We start from the raw sequence: 20,168 nt of genomic DNA on the forward strand, positions 1-20,168 counted from the left end.
CAGAAATCCCCGACATATGCTTTACATTTAAAATATGCAAATGATATGCAAATGGATTCTTACCTTGTAGTGCAAGCAAACTGTAGTTGACATAAACAGGTCATTTAATGAACATTACTGTAAATAAGTAGCTGTGTGCGTATGTGAGTGCGTGCGTGTGTACCTGTAGGTGTGTGTGTGTGTGTGTACCTGTACGTGAGGTGAATGCAGTTTTAGGTGGATCTCGGCGCATGGCTGCAGGAACAGGTTCACTCATCTTCTGTAGCAGAATCACCTCTGTCTTATCCCCAAATATACTGGAGCTGCAACACACACACACACACACACACACACACACACACACACACACACACACAGGAGACATGATTGATTGAGGTGATTATGGGTGAAATATTACAGGTCATGAGTGAGGAATGACACTCACAGGTCGCCCATGTCGCTGTCGGTCTGAGAGAGCAGCTGTCCATCAGCCAGGATCCGCTTCAGGAGATCCTCATCTGTCGATCACATCCAGGAACCAATCAGGTAAAAGGGCGGGAGACTCACAATCACCCAAATATAACATTCCTTTACAGTCTTTTATATATAGACTGTGTAGACGGGACTATAGACAGCACAGCTTTATTTAGTAAATGTGTTGATGGAGAGAGAAACAATCTTGATTCACATGAGGTGAGACGTAGATCTTTTTAAAAAAATCTGTAAACAAATTCTAAATCCGCTATAATCATGAGTCAAGACCCCTCATGAACCCTTTTAGAAACGCAGGAACCTTGTCAGGAACCCTTTCAGGAACTCATCTGCAGAAGGTGGAAATGTACATTCATGTTACCAGGCTGTACCCCAAGCATTAGCTGTAACATAGGTTTTGTTGAAAAGGAAGTTACATCATCAGTGACATCATCTTCACCAGGTTCTTTATCCACAGTACCTGAAGATGTGAAGTATTTGTTCCTGTAGTCGTGTCCCACCACCATCTCATCCTCCTCTGGGTTAAAGGTCATGTCCACCCCAAGGTGTCTGCTGCCCTGACCTCGCTTCAGACGAGGAGGAAGTCCCGCCCCCATCTCGATTGACGGCTCGGTCGTCACATCCGGCCAATCGGCATCCGGAACACTCCACCTTCACCGAGAGACGGGTGAAGAGTCGGATCAGGTTCTCTCTTATTCTTTTTCTTGCACTCATTTCTGACTCTGAACAGCGAATAGTGCCTGCTCATTTTCTCTCTCTCTCTCTCACACACACACACACACACACATCAAACACTATTCAGGCATAATCAGGCACTCATTCCTTCACATAACCTGACTCAGCTTCAGACTTCAATGATCTGTGATGGCAATAATGATGCTGATGATGATGATGATGATGATGATGAAATGTGTCTGAATACCTCTTTCATTCAGCACAAAAATCTGCCAATCATCATGACTGTTGCCATGGAAACAAGCGGCTCACCTTTTGGAGGAAGGAGTAGGGCGGTCGATGTTGGTCTCCTCTGAGTACGTCTGCAGAAGAAACAAAGTGCATGAGGTGAAAAGTCAAACCCGACTCACGTCACGTCACATCAACATCAACACCAACAAGCTCTACCACACTTCAGTATGTTCCGTCCGGCCCAAGGGCTCAGAGGTGCAGTGAAATCCAAACTGCATTTACACTATTTATGACGTTATGCAACACAAAACAGGCTCATGAACATAGTTAAAGACAGGTGCAGAGTGAAGTTCAGTGACGTCAACACTCTGAATCCTGATGCGTGATCTGATATATGAAACACGAAAGATTTAAAGCAGCTGGTTATTCGATACAGTACAATGTTATTCAATACAAAACAAAGAGGCCACGCCTCCTTCACTAAGACTGACACACACAGGCCACGCCTCCTTCACTAAGACTGACAGACACACAGGCCACGCCTCCTTAACTAAGACTGACAGACACACAGGCCACGCCTCCTTAACTAAGCCTGACAGACACACAGGCCATGCCTCCTTCATTAACACTGACAATCGCGTGCAGAGGCCACGCCTCCTTCCGTCTCACCTCTGTGATTCCATTGAAAATGAGGAAGGAGCTTCCGGTGAGGGAGTTATCAAGGAAGTCATCGATTTCCAGAGACTCCTGGTCTACCTGAGAAGGGAGCTGCTCCACTAAGACCTGACACACACACACACACACACACACACACACACAGACAGTTTTAGTTTATAAATGTGCCTCCTTTTTGGAGCAAGTTTAGGTGTTTGCATATGTGTGTGTGTGTGTGTGTGTGTGTGTGTGTGAGACTTACTTTGCTGCGGCTGAGTCTGAAGAGACAGAAGATGAGAAGGTAAATAGGATACACCACCAGACAGCTGACCACTCCCACTCCTACCACTTCTGCATTCAGAGACACCTGCTCTGATACGGGAACAAAGCTGGAACACACACACACACACACACACACACACACACACACACACACACACACAGGATGACACCATAATCACAAAAAGTCCATTTTAATTCATAATAAACCTTATATATTTTATGATTGATTATAATACCACAATAATAAAGCAACAACGATTTAAACCTACCTTATTTATGTAACCTTATAAATGTCCTATGTTTAGAGACTAAGTGTAGTGTGTTAGGTGTGGGTGTGTGAGAGAAAGAGAGAGAGAGAGAGAGAAGGGGAAGTGGGCGTGGCTGTACCTGTTGCCGTAGGTGACTGTGGCGTACCAGACGGTGTTTGCGAGCATGATGAGGTGGAGCAGCGTGGAGCAGCACGTCGCCCTCTGCAGGCGGGTGAAGGGACTGCGCAGGGGTCGTTCCCATAGTGACAGCCACATGTGACTATCACACACAGCCCTCTGGAGCTCCCAGGTGAGGAGGCGGGGCCAGCATCGAAGCTCCACCTCCTCTGCATGGACAAACGGTGAAGGACGACAAAGTCAATATGTAAGATATTTTAACTTATGCAAACAATTGTTAATTATCTTAATTATGCAAATAACATCATGTTTATTAATATCATCTACATATCTGTAGCGGACATGTACGGCCGAGCCAATCATTCAGAAAACTGCTCGCTTAAAAAAACAAAACAGGTTCTCAGATGGGTGTGGCTTTACCTGATGGCTCGGCCTCTATCTCCACCCTGCCGTCTGTCTTCTCGTTGTCCACAGAGAGCCACTCCTCCACCAGGAAGAAATACAAGCTTCCTGTCTGCAAGTCCTTCACCAGCACATACTGCAGCAACCAGGCTGGAGAGAGACCTGACACACACACACACACACACACACACACACACACACACACAGACAGTATGTATAAATAAAATACGCAACATATATAATATATACAGCTGGAGTCAGACTCGTACCTTTGTTGTCGTGCCACACTCGGATTTTGAGCAGGTTTCCGAGGCTGGAGTCAGTGGCGATGTGGAAGATGTCCAGACTGTTGCGTGTAAACGCTCCAACTCGGTCCAGGTGACGGTGTCCGCTGCGGCCCTCGCTGCCATGGAGACTGACGCCAACGTGGGCCGTGGTGCCTGAAATGGAGCTCTTATTACTGTCAGAGGTTACGGTGTAAAAACACAGAGGGAACCCATGAGTTCTACACTGACGGATGCCATGAAAATCAAACTAAACCCTCATGCACCAGTAAGTACCAGTACGACCTGACCTCTTAGCCCCGCCCCCTCACCTGCCCCTCGCGTCCAGCCGGTCTTGACCTGGATCTCGTATTTGTAGAGTCCGTCTTTCCCACACAGCGGCACCACGGAGGCTCGTCTCAGATCCAGCTGGTCCAGTTTCCTGAGCACGGCGGCAGCAACAGCGTAGCACAGCAAACACACCACGCACACCAGCAGCACCACCAGACTGCGGCCGATTGGCGCGTCCTGTCAGAGATAACGCACGGAAATGCCGCGAGATCTACGTTACAATGTTTACGAAAATACAAAGTTCTATTTTCCCCCCGAAGCCAAAACGAAGGCTTCTGCACTAATCCCAAATCATGTTCTACTGGGCATCTAGTGAGGACTACGAAGGTTCTTCATTACGTTACAGTGTCATTAATGTTCGTACGCATCTCACGCTTGGGGTCACTCACGTGCACGGTGAAGCTGACGGCGTGCAGCGGGACGAACAGACTGGCGCCGAAGACCGTGAGGTGGCGCGTGCTGCACACAGCCTGCCCTGCGCTGGTCTCGGGCAGGGGAACCATCCCGTCCGTCTGCCACATGTGCCCCAGTTCACTAAAGTACTGACAGAGCACCGTGAACACGCCCACCTCCACACGGATCCGAACCGGCCAATCAGGAGTGCAGCCCGCCGACACGTTGATGAAGTGATCCTGCGTGGTGTCGTACAAGCTACAAAGACACGGCACATTGATTACAGAAAAAGAAGGATCCGGGTCCTAGGGTTATGTTTAGGTCACAAATAAAAGCACCACAGTTCCAGGTTGCATTATTTATTCTCTTACAGCGGAGACAGGAAGAAGGTGTAGAGCTGGTGGTCGAGGCCCTGCCCCTGCACCATGCTGAGCGTGATGCGCTTCCTGTCTGTGCTGGTGTACTCATTAGGACTGTTAGAGGTGTGCAGGTAAGCCATGATTGATGGGTCTGACTCTTGTGCATCTGGAGAACCTGGAAGTAAAGAGAAACACACACACACACACACACGTATATTTAACGTACATTTCATTTAATGCACAAAAACAAGTTCTTGCTTACATTATAGCAGATATAAGCAGTCGTTAACTTCTGCCCCCTGGTGTCCAGGGTGTAAAATTACCTTCCACTATGGTGAAGTTGAGCTGGATGTAGACTCCAGCCCGTCGGTTGTTGTTCCCCGTGCTCACTTTGACGATCACTGAACCACACCTGCTCACATTCACCGCCCCCGCCGGGTCCAGCCTCGCCCCTGTGCTGTTTCTGTCCAGTCCCGCTGTGGTGCCATTGTTCAGCGCGACTCTGATGGCCTGGCTCTCATTTAAGTCGGCAATGGGGATCTGGGAGCCATTGACGGTGCGGAACTCCATGGACGCCACCTCGGTGGAGACGGTGTAGTTGGGGACATAGTTAAAAGGGAATGGGTTGGGCTCCACCTGGAAGAGCAGCTGCACGATGCCCTCGCTGGCGCCCCCGCTGGTGCTCAGGCTGCTGCCCAGGCTGGAGTTGAACGCCCGCGGGATAGAGAAGCGGCGGCACTCGGGGGCGTCGCTGGACCCGTAGCACAGCAGGCTGAGCGGGTCAGCACGTTTCCCTGCGGCCGCTATCTCGGCTCCACGCAAGATCAGCGGCTCCTCGTTCAACACGCGAGACAGCATCAGGATACGCATGAGCTCCGACGACAGGGTGTAGGCTTTAGCGGCCACGCGCAGGGGGTGGGGCTGATCCATCAGCGGCGACTGCAGAGACTGAAGCGAGATCGTACCGCGATCCTCTGACTCCTCTGGCGGCAACGACGCTGCCTCGCTCACCTGGTGGATCAGATCCCCTGCAGAACAGGTCCGTACTATTTCACTTTCTCAGTTCATTAAACTATCATTTGGCCACCTGCCACTTCCCACCCACCAGCTGCCCCGTCATACCCATATTATAATGTGACTATAAAGTGCTACAAAGCTCTGAGCAACACTAATTAACACCTGCATTTGGAAAGCAGACAAAATTACAACGAATTAACTGCACCTGGAAATGGGCGCAAATTCTAACAGCTGTTTCTAACCCTAAACCCGAACACTAACCCCTAACCCTAATCCCTAACCCTATACCTAACCCTAATCCCTAACCCTAATCCCTAACCCTAATCCCTAACCCTATACATAACCCTAATCCCTACCCCTAATCCTAGCCCATAACCCTAATCCCTAACCCTATACATAACCCTAATCCCTAACCCTAATCCTAGCCCATAACCCTAATCCCTAACCCTATACATAACCCTAATCCCTACCCCTAATCCTAGCCCATAACCCTAATCCCTAACCCTATACATAACCCTAATCCCTACCCCTAATCCTAGCCCATAACCCTAATCCCTAACCCTATACATAACCCTAATCCCTAACCCTAATCCTAGCCCATAACCCTATTCCCTAACCCTAATCCCTAACCCTATACATAACCCTAATCCTAACCCATAACCCTAATCCCTAACCCTATACCTAACCCTAATCCCTAACCCTATACCTAACCCTAATCCCTAACCCTAATCCTAACCCATAACCCTAATCCCTAACCCTAATCCCTAACCCTATACATAACCCTAATCCCTAACCCTATACCTAACCCTAATCCCTAACCCTAATCCTAACCCATAACCCTAATCCCTAACCCTAATCCCTAACCCTATACCTAACCCTAATCCCTAACCCTATACCTAACCTAATCCCTAACCCTATACCTAACCCTAATCCCTAACCCTAATCCTAACCCATAACCATAATCCCTAACCCTATACATAACCCTAATCCCTAACCCTATACCTAACCCTAATCCCTAACCCTGATCCCTAACCCTATACCTAACCATAATCCCTAACCCCTAACCCTAATCTCTAACTCTATACCTAACCCTAATCCCTAACCCCTAATCCATAACCCTATACTTAACCCTAATCCCTAACCCTAATCCTAACTTAATCCCTAATCCCTAACACTAACACCTTATGTGTTACCATTTTAATAACAGTCGAAATGCGCACTGTTCTGTAAAAACGAAGCAGGTTGGAAGAGATTCGGATTTGGCCATGTAACTCACCCATGATGTTGAGGATGTTGTCCGCGATCTCTGTGGGAGTCACTGTGCCCTGCTTGGTGTCCGTCTGTAGGATCTCCAGCATCGACTCCAGTTTATTCAGCGTGCTGTTCTGACACTCCTCACACACAAATTCCCGGCTCACAGCCTACACACACACACACACACACGGCTATAAGTCATTAAATCACCTCACTTTTCTTTATTTCTCGGTGCAATCTAGTTATCCTTTTCATCCCTCCATATTACTTCTCACTTTGAAATCACGTGGAGGGAATTAATTAATTCATTATTCAGTACAACGATGTATGATGCTGATGGTCCACTCATTTGTTCTCGCATTCTGTCTCATCTCAACCTAACCCTAACCCTAACCCTGTCTCGGCACACGTGTAAATGAATTCGACATAAATAAGAGAAATGACATCGCAACTTCATGAATGTCAAATTCAATTCACGAGCAGCTTCATAAATAAGTAAGGCATATATTGTGTGTGTGTGTGTGAGTGTGTATCACCGTGCACTGGGCGAGAGCAGCCGAGGTCTGTTGGATGTCACTGACGGTGTTGAGGTCCAGCGATGTCAGAGCTCGGGTGATGTTTCCTCTCACGCTCACTCTGTACCGCCTCTCCTGCTTCGACACACTGCTCCCGCGCTGCACTCCCTGCTCGTACTGCACACACACACACACACACACACACACACACTTACCTAAGGACATACACTATAACTTTCACTTCTACCTCTGAGAAAGTCTTGTTTTTTTGGGGGTGGGGGGGGAGTCGGGGTTTCTTTTTTTTTTCTGTTTACTTGTCATTTCAGCTCTGTGAGCCTTGCCTTTTATGGAGTTTGTGGGTGTCACCAAAATGCAATCCAGCTGTTTTAGCAGCGAATTTTTACACAAAGTTTGATAAAAGAGGCCCGTTTTTCACAGTAGTGTATCACATTATAACCATGACACCATACAAGACACCTAATCGCACACACACACACACACACACACACACACACACATACTACAGATGTGATGGATAGAGATCAGGTTAAAAACACTGGGCTTGTCTTTAAGATGTGGTTGTATGGAAGGATGGACAGATTATCGGAAGAGTCTGACCCCATTGAGCACGGTGATGAGGGCGAGGGAGAGCTCGCGGACGCGCTGAGAGTCGCCCTGTTTCAGCAGCTCCTTCAGAGTGGTGTCGGTCATCACGCTCAACCAGTGAGCCAGACTGCTGAATCCAGCAGGAACCTGCGGCAACATCACCGTCATGGTCCTAATACACAAAACACACACACACACATGCACACACACAGGTAGTGTATTATTGCACACGTGGAGTTTGAGCCTAGGGATTTGGAACGCAGCCCAGCCATCAGTGGTGAACCAAACTATACGAACACGAATAAAAAAGTAACAGGGCTAGAAAGAGATAGCAGGTGAATTGGGACACAGCCTGAAGCCATGACTCATATGACCCCCCCCCCCCCAGGGGTATCATCCACTGCGGCAGAAGTTGAGCTCATCTCACAGGCCTGAAGGTGAATCACATGGTCCAAATACAGACCCCCTGAGGACCTGCTACTATTCCTAGCGTTCCTTTATATATACACATTCTTCATATCTATGACGTCTATACCGATCATCACACTTTAAAGGTGTGGTTTGTGACATTTGAAAGTGTTTCAAGACCTGAAATAATTACACCATTTAAAAAAAGACATGGATTCCCCACAATGCTATGCAACCAGATCTGGCTAGTTCTTCTTTGTTTATTTTGGGCTTTGTTTTAAGTTTTCAGACATTTTTTTTCTCACCCAGAAATTAGCTTTGCCACCTGCTGAAGCAAAGTTTGTTGTTGTTGTTGTTGTTGTTGTTGTTGTTTGGGCAGAGGTTTTGGAAGGAGAAGACATCAACATTACAGCTTGTCGACGTTTTCACTGTAATTGCAATTTAACTCTCAGCCAGCAAGGAGCTCTAAAAATTACAAACTGCTCCTTTAAAATAAATTCATGACTTGGGGAATGGATTTCATCACCAGACACTGAACAAGAGCACGAAAAGCAATCTGATTAAATAAACAATTTAACATAGATGGACGAAGCACGTGAATTGGGACCCAGCCAAAACAATGACTCACTTGTTGAGGGCGATGATGGACGCCCCCTGGTGGTCCTCCACCGTGATGGAGACCAAGACGCTGTACCCGGCGGAGTGTAATCCAGGTGGAAGGAAGGTGGAATGTTCTGGACTGGTTCCTTTATACACGCAGAAATCATCGCAGTAGGAGTTAAAGCAACGCAACACAAGCAGGCTGTAGACCAGCGGAGAGTCTGTCTCGTCTGAATCAGTGTAGCCTAAAGGACAGAAGAGATCAGAGCAGGACCAGCATGATGTCCTTGATGGAAGGTTGACCATTTGCTTTGATGCTTTGAAATATTAGTCATTAGTCACACCTGTGAGTTTCTCCACCTGATTCACATGTCCATCTACCTGTCTTCAGTCCACATGTTCTTGGTCCACTTGTCTTCCCTGTCCATCTACCTGTCTTTAGTCCACACATTCTGGCTTCACATGTCCATCTACCTGTCTTCAGTCCACATGTTCTTGCTCCACTTGTCTTCCCTGTCCATCTACACATCTTCAGTCCACACATTCTGGCTTCACCTGTCCATCTACTCGTCTTGAGTCCACACATTCTTGCTTCCCCTATCCATCTACCCATCTTCGGGTCACACATTCTTGCTCCATCTGTCTCATCGCTCCAGCTACCTGTCTACAGTCTCACCTGTCATTGTGTCACAAGTTCCACCCCTCTGACCTTTCCACCTACCTGTCTTCAGTCCATGTCTCACCTTTCATTGTGCCACACATTCTTGCTCCATCACTCTTACCTGTGCACTTGAAGTGTACTCTCTCCAGCAGCGTGTACACCTCTGGCCCCTCGCTGTCCGACCACAGTGAACACGACCCTCCGGCTGGTGGCAGGTTGGGGTGGAGCTCGATGTTGGCCACGCCCTCCTGCTCCATGCTGTCATCGGTAACGTGCAAACTGAAGACGTACGATTCCCTGTCCCGCAGTGCCCCCTTCCTCAGCACCAGGTTCATGCTGTCCTGGCCCGTTGTTGTGGTGTTCAGGTCCAGAACCAGCGGCTCATTGTGGCGGTTTACTGCCGTCCAGTGCTAACGAGAACACACAGAAAGCACACGCAGCGTCGGGTTTAGACTCCGCTAACAGACGTGTCAGTTCGTGAAGGTCCTAACAGTTTATGGAAGGAGTCTCCAGTGTCATCACTTTCTACATGACACATGACAAGCTGCGTTTTTGAGTTATTATTAAATGGTGATGGAGTGACAGTTCCGTAGCTGCTATAACATATGTGATAACAGGAACTAGTTTTGCAGACAAGCCACAATTTAAATGTAACTGTAAATGGATAAAAAGTAAGTTCTTTATTGAATAAAAATGACAATTGTTGGTGAATTACTGGTAATATTAATAACTCTGCTCCTTCACACCATACCATAGTTGATTATTTTCCTCTAACAGCACATAACTGAGTGTTTTATTTCTCATTCGGGGGCAGTGGCAGCTTGACGGTTAACGTTCTGGGTTACTGCTCAGAAGGTCAGGAGTTCAAGCCCCAGCACTGCCAAGCTGCCCCTGTTGGGCCCTTGAGCAAGGCCCTTAACCCTCTCTGCTCCAGGGGCACTGTATCATGCCTGCACTCTGACCCCAGCCTCCTAACATGTTGGGATATGCGAAGAAAAAAATTATTTCACTGTGCTGTAATGTATACGTGACCAATAAAGACTTATTATTATTATACAACACCTTCTGTGTCCTTGCATAGACGGCTAACCTCAGTGCCATGTGGAATATATCACATCACAACAATGACATCATTCCCTGCACTGTCTCGGGTTTTCCTAGCCGGTTTCATTCCGGAGCCATGACATAACACGCTAAAGTAAATATTTAGAGATGGAGAAGAAGAAGAAGAAGAAGAATGTTCTGGAGGTGGAGAAACATGACTGATCTACCTCTCCCATGACCTAATCTCTGGGTCTCTGTCTGTTTTTGAAAATCCATTAGTGTGAGGCTTAAAAGTGACTCAGAGCAGCCAAATACAGGCTTCACACCTGTCACTGGGACTGGTGAGGTCATAGTGCTATTCCCAGCATTCCCTTTGGTTTATCTGCTGTAAGGCTCAGAGTTACGTGAGGTCACGTAAGGTAAGGAACGTCAGCGCTCTGAGGTTCCTTAAGAGAAGACTACTAGAAACTGATTGATTTTTGGCATCATATGATCAAACCTTGCAATTCGCTGTACAGTCTCTTTCGGCGTTTGTGGATTCGATGCAATGCCGATTTCTGCTAGCAACGGGAAGGCGTGTTAGCAACAAGTGTTTATTATAATCAGGTTAATGCAAAAACATTGTAATGTAGTGTATTCTCTGCTAGGCTAGTAAGTTTGAGAACATCTACCAATTGTCCTATCTACCCCGTCCCTGTCTCAACTCTTCAGGGTGTCACACCTGCGGGACTTGCAGTGTTAGCAATACGTCCCATAACATTACTGTAAGTACTGCAGTAGAAAGCCTACCGTAAAAACATTAACAAATGTGTTCATCATCAATATATGGTACACATTGCTAGGCTAGTGAGTTTCCGAACATGCTAGCTGGTGAAAAGCATGTCTTATAGTCTGGAAAAATACGGTAATTGGTGTACACACCAATTACCAATTGGTAATTGGCAACAGGCATTCTACTACACCGATCATTACGAAATAGTGATTTGTTTTGAGCTTCGAAGATGAAACCGGACTCGTATTTAACGAGGTTGTGATTACTGACGAGATCATTTACGCTCGCGGTTCTGTGAGACTGTATCGGTGTCACTGTTGGAGTTAATGAGGCGCCTCTTACCCCTCTGTAAGAACCCTGACAGTTGCTGCAGGTCCCCGCCAGGTAGACGTAGGAGTTCTGGCTGATCTCATAACGAGACTGTGCTTTACACGACACACACTCCAGAGACACAATGGGGATGCGACCGCTCTTCACGAACACCTGAGGGGGAAACAAAGAAAAGAAAAGAAAAGATTAAGAGACGGGTATAGTCGTTTACATCACTAAAACGGCACATAAAGGGAAAAAAACAGATTGAACCGGACGACAGAAACAGAAGACTAATCTAGCTAAACGTCAAAGGGCACTTAAAACACGATATAAAGGAAATGTAGAGCGCGTGAGTGCCGCATACGAAGCGACATCAGCTCTAAAACCAGGAAAAACAACCAAAATAAAACATACACTGATGGGCACTTAGAAAAGAAAAAGGGCTCTTTAAGGGTTCACTGGATAATTAATCTCCAACAAATGTTGCACTTGGAACCCTTTTCTAATCAGGAGCGCAGAAACAATTAGCCAAATAAAAGGCGCTCTGTTACACAGACAGGGCTCTTAATAAACAAAATAACTGTAGCGAGGTGGAAAATCGTGTCCTTATTTAAACTGATTCATTCATAGAATAAGTTCTTAAATAGTTGCTTGGGAGAAATTACAGTCATAAGGAGTTTAATGCTGTAATAATATTGCGAGGTGCGTACAGAAAAAAGGGATGTAAAGGTGTGTAAGTTTATGTTTATGTGTTAATGGACCAATCAAGAGGGAGTTACAGGTCACCAGAAGGTCGAGTGGAAAAAACAGCGAGAGAGAGAGAGGAGGGAGAAGCGTGTGTGTGTGTGGAAGGAGTGTGAATTCGCTAGCTATGGGTTTTTTGTTTCTTTCAAGTACCATCACTAAGAGTTAAGTGGTCGACCAGAGCACTATATGTGACTTTAGTGGTGGAATAAGCTATCTGTGGAGAGTATAACCTCGGAGAGACGTTATATTACCACGGAAAGAGTATAATAGCTAAGAGCTAGCTGTTAAGACTTGGATACTAGTGCACACGTGGACTTTGCTAATAAGATAGCGAACAGCCGACTGGCGGGGCAGAGCCTGTGTTCGTCATGGAGAAAGGAGCTGTGGACTTTGCGGATGACTACCCGTGTGTGAATCTCCTCTTCTTCTTATCTTGTAATGAACCAGCGTGAGTGTGACCCCATTCTTGATCAAGGTACCATTTATCTGTTCTTGCCCTCGTGGGGAAGCAGCCATTTTGTTTCAGGCTTCTACGTACGCCAGCTACATTCAGGCCTGCAACGGGGAACTTGGTACTATTATTTTGTTTGTTTTACGGGGTAATGCCGGCTTTTGTTGGTTAATTTGGGCGAACAACCTATATCTTTTGAGTGTTGTGCATACATTTTCTGATGTTTAATCTGTGACGTTTAAAACTTCTTAAGGGATTCTGAGAACTGTATATAATGTAAAACTGAAGCTGAATGTTTGATGACTGAACTTTATGTTAAATACTTTGTCTACATTAGTAAAAAAGGTTAAAGGTTTAAACATTGGTTTGATTATTGACTTAATAGTTAAACATAAGTGTCTACACTTTAAGTCCTAAGATCATAGAGAGTTAATCAGTGAGAAGAACTCAGGGTAGCTCCCCCGAGTAAAGGTATTATACCAAAGGAGCGCTACATAATAATAACGCATGGCCACAACTTATTAACCCTGAGATCGTTAGTTCGTGAGAATGAGATAACGAAGTCATTCCGACAGCTTAGCAACTTACAATACATCAGTATAATTCACTCCAAAATGAACAAAGAAATCGATTCAGTCTCCGATCAAAGCGGCGATCTCCTTCTTGTGGGCGATGATTACACCTTATTAAGCTCTGGCCATGTCTTCATTATCTTGTTCCATCGTGATAACAAGTCATGGACATGCATTACAGAGATGTTTATTCTTAATAAAGGATGTCATGTTGCGAGTGGGGCGCCGTTATTTTTTAGCTCCGCCCACTCGTGTCGGCTCGGCTCGCTAGACGTGGAACCAAAATCAGCACGGGTACTGAAGTAGGGTGCGGCTTACAAAATGGCATTGGGAATAGTGACAGCACAGCGTAAAGGATCATGGGTAATCTGAGTTTGTTGGGAAAGTGCTACTTGGTGATAGACTGATGAGAAGAGAGAGAGAGAAAGAGAGAGAGAGAGAGAGAGGGCAAAAAAAGGTGAAAACACGTGAAAGGGGGGAAAAAAAGACTGAAGCTGCTGAAAGGAGATGTTTTCAGGTTGTATTTGTACATTCATACTGCATCTGCCTCGCAATCACAAAGATCCAAGGAGACAAGACTCCCCCCCCCCCCCTCTTCACCAGACCTTTAAAAAAAAATAAAATTTATTCCTTCACTACCATTTTCTTTCTGACTCATCATCATCACGATGAAAGTAATTATGTGCTCCGGGCATCATGGCCTTTTTCAAACTCTGTAGGAAGGTGACAAAAAGGCAGGTAGGTCATTCGCTGCTTCGGGGACATTTTGAAGTAAGGGCGAAAAAAAAAAATTCATTTGTGTGTGTAACAAGCCCATTTTAAGTCTGACATTCAAAGCCAGCTTTTTCCGCATTGCTGATGGATGCTAATGGACTACTAAAAGGAGGTGGCGCCACTTGTCAAGGCTTCGAGCCATTTCTATAAACAAAGCTATTGAATCACGACGTACCTGTGACTCAGGTTCTATTAAGTCTCCTGTGATGCTGATGACTCGTACCCAGAGAATGTTTACCGCGAGGGAATATAATTAAACACGCAGATCCACAGCGCGTATGACGTGTTAAATCCGTGAGCACTCACCTTCTGCGTGGTGGATTCTGGAGACATGCCGTCTTTGCTGACGGTCAAACGGAAAGTGTACTCGACCTCCACCTCCAGCTCTGATCCGGAAATGACCAGATCTTTTGGACCCAGTCTGAAGTTCAGAGTAGAGCAGTGACAGGCTCCCTAAAGGGAATTTAAATAAAGAGACCAAAAAAAAAAAAAAGTCATCATAAAATCGAATATTTTTATTAAAACCACTACCTTTGAGTATTATTCCAGAGATTACTACTTATTGATTTTATCGTTTATATTTTTTTCACATCTCTGTAGTCCTAATTGTTTTTAATCCACGATCAGGCCGTTTTGCTTGAGCAGGAAATCGCTAAAAGAACATAAGGTAACCCTGGACTGTTGCCTCGACTCGAAGACTGCCTCGTAAACTCCCCCTGATGCGCTTCTACCTAAGAAATCCGTCTTCTTGAAACGGTTTGCCGAACCTCCTCGTTGCATCAGTGATGTATCTGAGATTTCCTGTTTTGTCTCCTTGGCTCCCAGGCATCCATCTCCTTTATCCGTCTAATCGGAGAAGCCACAGTGAGCTCCAAATGCCTCGGATAAAAAAACAAAAACAACCCGAAACCAGTTCCTTTCTTTATTTTTCATCTGCGCCGTTTTTATTTCAAACGTCTGCTCTGAAATATTAGATAAAGGTTGACACCGTTGACGTCGCCGATCGCCTAACGCTAACTTCGGTTAACTAGTAGTCGTGAATCGAATGTTTCTTTTTGAGTTCATTGCCATTTTCCTTTAAAAATAAGCTCTAAGCGAAGGTATGTTCGAAGGAAGAAACTACCTTCCGTTTGTTCCGTATAGATCTTGCTTGCTGCCTTACTCTTTTTAACGACAAATCGAGGACATTCCTTCAAAGCTAGTTTAAACCCTAGTTTACACGAACAGTCCACTTAGTAACCATAAACCCACTTTCTCCATCTGACTGGCATTTTCCAGCATTCCATAAGGTTTAGACGTTTAAACTGGAACATCCAAAAAAATATCCCACTGCCTGAGTCTCTGCCAGGAAAGGAGAGCGCACGCCACAGTAATCTTCTTTTTTTTTTTTTTTACAGAAAAGGCAAAAGTTTGGGAAAAAGACAAGCCAAGCAGGAGCAGACAATCTCTGTGGCCATATTAAGAGAGAAAGAGAAAGAGGGAAATGAAAATAAATCAGCCTTAATTATCTTTTCCAGTGATTTTACTGGGCAAGAATCTGCGCCCTTTATCCTCTGGTGGGTAATGCTCACCAACTACTCTGAGCTCTGGGTTTTCGACTTTTAAAGAGGCTCTGTTTAACCATACGTTAACTGGAAAGAGAAAATAACTAAAAAGCTGAAAGTTTGATTATGTATGGAATAAAACTCTCGGGGACTTGCTTATAATTATAAAATCACTGACGGGTGCAGCGACGTGGCTCGATGTACCGCATAGTTACCGTTATCAGCCCGTACTTAATTATTTTCCAATCACAGCATGTCCTGAAATGTTCTGTTCCTTTTTCACCACAGCAAATTGCAAACAAACATCAGGAACATGTCAAACTGCAATATAATTAACCCCAAAAGAGAGAGGGAAAAGGGAGAGTTTAAATCCACTGTTTTTTCACCAAAAGGACTTCTTACTACATCTTACATTTATTATTAATGTAAAATAGGGGCTAATTCTTACCTCAGAAGTGTTGACACATTCCCAGTGGTAATTGAGTAGGGTCTGACTTTCCAAGTCCAGGTTGGGATCATAGGATTGGTTTGCATTCAGTTGCAAGTCCTGCGTTTTGGACCACTCACGATACGTTCCACCCTCAATGATGGGTACCAACTTGGCGGACATCACCGAGAGCTGAAGACACGCAGACTTTCTGAGGGGAATTCCTTTGTAAGACAGGGAAAAGATCAGGGTGTAGTTTTTGGCAGGAAGTGTCATCTTGGGTATCGACAGTTGCAGCCTCCGGACATCGACTTCTGCAGGAAGATGGACTTTAAACGGTGGCGTCAAGTGGTTTTCGAATTCCTGGCAGTGAGAAGCTGAGAAGATCTCCCAGAGATATTCAGCGCCGTAGCGGACACAACCTTTGAGATCCACCTTCGCTTCGACTAGTGCTGGTTTGGAACGCCAAATGGATAACTTTGGAGCTTGAACCACCTGGACTTCTGGCTCATTGCACTCTAGCACACGTATGTTTACCTCAAACAAAGCAGTAACCCAGCTAACCAGGTTGCTGATGTTGACTTTAGCAATGTAGTGGCCAGGTAAAGAATATACATGACTCAGAACAGAAGTATCAGAAAGGATTTCAGGGCTTCCATCCCCAAAGTCCCACTGGTATCTGAGAGAGCTGGACTGTGGGGAAACCCTTGCTTGAAATATTACTGTCTTGTTAATAAAGGTGTCCTGAGGTTGAGCCTCTAAGATGGCTGATTTAAGGATATTCTGGACGAGCACGTTCTTGGTCTCATTTTGAATGCTAAGTGCATTAAAGGCGCTCACGCTGATAGTCAGAAAACCTGGCTCCTCAGGTACATAGGTGGCTTTTGAATCTAATCTAGTTGTTTTGGCTCCATGATGAAGATCAAAGGTCCACAGGTATCTCACAGGGTTGCCTGTTTGTATGTGAGCCTCAAAGGTCTTGGGGACACCCACAGGTATAGCTTCTTCACAGCAGTCCAAGATGGTAAGCTTGGTGATGGGTTCCAAGACACAGATATGCAGGTTCCTCCGTTCCGAGCTTATTTGATTCCAGGCGGTCAGATTGATGTAGTAGTTGTCTACTCTGCTGAACTGGTGTACATAGGTAAGGTTGGGGTAGACAGTTGCATCACCACTGATGCTCAAGGTGTAGCTAACCGAGGTACCGAATGCGACAGAGATGGTGAACTCCACATTCTCACCAACTGCAACATTCTTCTTGCTGGCCTTGAACTCAAGCCCCTGAATTCTGTCTTGCACAGTGAAGTCACGAGCTAGCACCTCACTACTTATGTCATTTGAGACATTCAAAGTGACTGTGAAGGTTCCAGCGGATGAAAATATGTAGTATGTGGCCCGCTGACTTGATTTTACATCATTTGGCAAGAGCCACATCCATGAAACGTTAGATCCAGTTTGGACATGGCCAGAGAGAGATACATTTACTCCAGAGGCTATAAAGTTCTGCTCTGTGACATTGGTTGTGGTGAAGCTAACCCCGGAAATCGGTTCTTGGACGCTGATCTGTACCAAAGCCATCTCCTTGCTAACCCGGTTCGAAACCTCCACACTTACTGACTTCAGCCCTGGACTATCAAATGCTTGCCAGATGGAAGGCATATAAAATTGCAACAGATCACCTTCTATCCACCATCTATACTGCAGATCACTGCCTGAATTTGCAAACACCGTCATGTTGGTGATGGCGTTGACGGCTGTAGGGTTCCGGGAAGCCTCCAGAACCAGTTTTCCAACAGGATCAAGAAACTCAATAGTGCGGTTAACAGCTAGCTGGCCGAGCAAATTGGTGGCCTTCAGGAGGACTTCGCAGGGTCCAGGTGTGGAATAATCGAGGTCTATGTTCTTGCCAGTGAGATTGAGGGCAACGGTATGTTCGTGTTCCCTCAGAAGGTTCCAGCTGAAAGACATGTTAGTGCCATCTTTTAATAAAGCCTGCAAGTGCAGGATGCGGTTGGTGGCAAAACAGCAACTGTCCCCGAGCTCATCAGACACGATCTGTAAGCCTTCCAGCTCCCGTTGTACGAATATATAAATGCTAGCCTGAGCAGTGCTGATGTCATTTTCAGCAGTTACGATAACGTTGAACATCCCAACCGAGCGAAAGGTGTAGAACATAGGGTGAGTGCCTGGAATGGAGGTACAACGGTCACAAAGGATCCACGAGTAACGCACATCATCCCCTAGGTCAAGGTGGGTCTCAAAGTGGACCGTCGCATTCAAAGGAACATTGACAAGGCTGGCATTGAGTGAAAGTCCTTGAATGGGGGCTAAAACCATGACAGGAATTTGGCTTTTATTTTCACTCACATCATTCTTACCCGTAACGCAGATGTCAAAGATCCCTGAGGAATTGTAGGCATGCGTCACATTGTGCCCTGTAAGGACTGTCCCATCCCCAAAGTCCCAACTGTAGGCAACATTATCTGAGTCAGAATATGATATGAATGTGTAGTCCTGCCTCAAGGCCAGGTTGTTACCCTTTGTTCCATTATGCTGTACCAAAAGATAGCCCACAGGTTGCTGTACTTCAACTTGCACTGTGCTTATGCTGTATGAAATGTTGTTAAGGACTGTTACAGTTATTAAATAGAGGCCTGGGCTTTTGTAAGTAAAAACCATCCTGTCTCCACCTGTAACAGGACTTTTTGAGTCACTGACCCCAAAATCCCACAAGTAAGTGTAGTCAAACTCCGGAAAGGCGGTTACGGTAAACAAGCTTTCCTCTCCGAGTCTGATAAATCTGCTGGAGGGCTCGAGAGTCACATTGGAGACTTCAGGTTGGACGCAGATCCAATTGAAAAAATTCGCTTTGTTCACACTGCTCGACATGAGGAGAGAAAGATGGTAGTTCCCACTGCCTTGGTAAGAATGTGTTATAGTTGGGGTTCCATATCGAGTTTCGTTGGTAGTCCCATCCCCAAAACTCCACATATACTGATGAGAAGAGGCATTTCCTGATACAAGCACATGGAAGCTGATATCTGTTTTTTCCTGAACGCACCCAACAGGCTCCAACCACAACACCTGCAGCACAAACACCTGAACATGTATGGATTTCCATCTTGAGCTGATGGCGTTAGTTGCAGTTACATTGACCGTATAGTTCCCGTCTTTGACGTAAGTATGTTCCACCCGAGGTTCTTCACGCATGAGCACGGTCCCATCGCCCATGGAAAAACTCCAGCTGACATTGTTGCCCGCTTCCAGAGCAGCCTCGACGATCGTACGGGTGTTGAACTCCGTGGGAGCGGACGTCCTGACCTCCAAACCGTCAACGTCTTTGTACACCATTATGACTTTACAGCTGTCTTTATTACTAACGGTGTTATTAACGTTCACACAGACCGTGTAAGTACCGCTTTGCGCATAGGCATGATGGACCCTGCGTTCACGTCCTTGCTGAAGGCTGGAGTTGTCTCCAAAATCCCAAGTGTAGATGATTCCATAGGAGGACGGTAAAGGGTGTGCCTCAAATGCAGAAGGCTTTTCAGCTTGCAGAAGCTCTGGTTCGGTGTTGATCTCCACCGATGTTAAAATGCTGAAGACATACACATCGAGTTTGTGGGTTTTGTTCTCGTAGCGGTTGGAAACCGACACCCTTAGGTTATACTCTCCTGCAAAAAAAATAAAAAAGAAGAAACGTTTGACACATTTTTGATATCTGCAATGGAAAATAAGCAGAGGGTTTTTGGAATACATTCAGTTACCTGGTTGTTGGTACGTGTATTTGACTTCATGCTGCAGAACAATCCGTTTATCTGATGAGTCAGGGCTCTGATGTGGCGCGACGTAAGGTGGTTTAAAGTGATTCTCCATTTTATCCCCATCTCTGAACAACCACCTGAGACACAGTAAACCATCAGAAACCACCACCGCACACGGACGATACAGAAGAACACAAAGCATGCCTCGTTCGGCAAATTATCTGTGCTTGACT

General features: G+C 45.8%; 1 protein-coding gene across 1 annotated transcript in view; it reads right to left on the minus strand.

The window, feature by feature from the left end:
• pkd1a (polycystic kidney disease 1a) overlaps positions 1 to 20,168 on the minus strand; it is an 80,408-nt gene that overhangs the window by 9,356 nt on the left and 50,884 nt on the right. Inside the window, exons 16-37 of the mRNA XM_053615254.1 lie at positions 19,939 to 20,072; positions 16,193 to 19,845; positions 14,507 to 14,653; positions 11,687 to 11,827; positions 9,650 to 9,938; positions 8,896 to 9,112; positions 7,872 to 8,031; positions 7,275 to 7,430; positions 6,761 to 6,905; positions 4,791 to 5,495; positions 4,480 to 4,642; positions 4,105 to 4,366; positions 3,697 to 3,892; positions 3,371 to 3,541; positions 3,120 to 3,263; positions 2,701 to 2,908; positions 2,294 to 2,420; positions 2,047 to 2,160; positions 1,459 to 1,508; positions 932 to 1,122; positions 425 to 497; positions 190 to 302 (exon numbers count right to left, since the gene is read on the minus strand). Of these exons, the coding sequence (XP_053471229.1) occupies positions 190 to 302; positions 425 to 497; positions 932 to 1,122; positions 1,459 to 1,508; positions 2,047 to 2,160; positions 2,294 to 2,420; positions 2,701 to 2,908; positions 3,120 to 3,263; positions 3,371 to 3,541; positions 3,697 to 3,892; positions 4,105 to 4,366; positions 4,480 to 4,642; positions 4,791 to 5,495; positions 6,761 to 6,905; positions 7,275 to 7,430; positions 7,872 to 8,031; positions 8,896 to 9,112; positions 9,650 to 9,938; positions 11,687 to 11,827; positions 14,507 to 14,653; positions 16,193 to 19,845; positions 19,939 to 20,072 (7,559 nt within the window). The remainder of the gene's footprint in view (positions 1 to 189; positions 303 to 424; positions 498 to 931; positions 1,123 to 1,458; positions 1,509 to 2,046; positions 2,161 to 2,293; positions 2,421 to 2,700; positions 2,909 to 3,119; positions 3,264 to 3,370; positions 3,542 to 3,696; positions 3,893 to 4,104; positions 4,367 to 4,479; positions 4,643 to 4,790; positions 5,496 to 6,760; positions 6,906 to 7,274; positions 7,431 to 7,871; positions 8,032 to 8,895; positions 9,113 to 9,649; positions 9,939 to 11,686; positions 11,828 to 14,506; positions 14,654 to 16,192; positions 19,846 to 19,938; positions 20,073 to 20,168) is intronic.

Source organism: Ictalurus furcatus, chromosome 26 (genome assembly GCF_023375685.1).
Source record: "Ictalurus furcatus strain D&B chromosome 26, Billie_1.0, whole genome shotgun sequence".
Taxonomy (NCBI): Eukaryota; Metazoa; Chordata; class Actinopteri; order Siluriformes; family Ictaluridae; genus Ictalurus; species Ictalurus furcatus.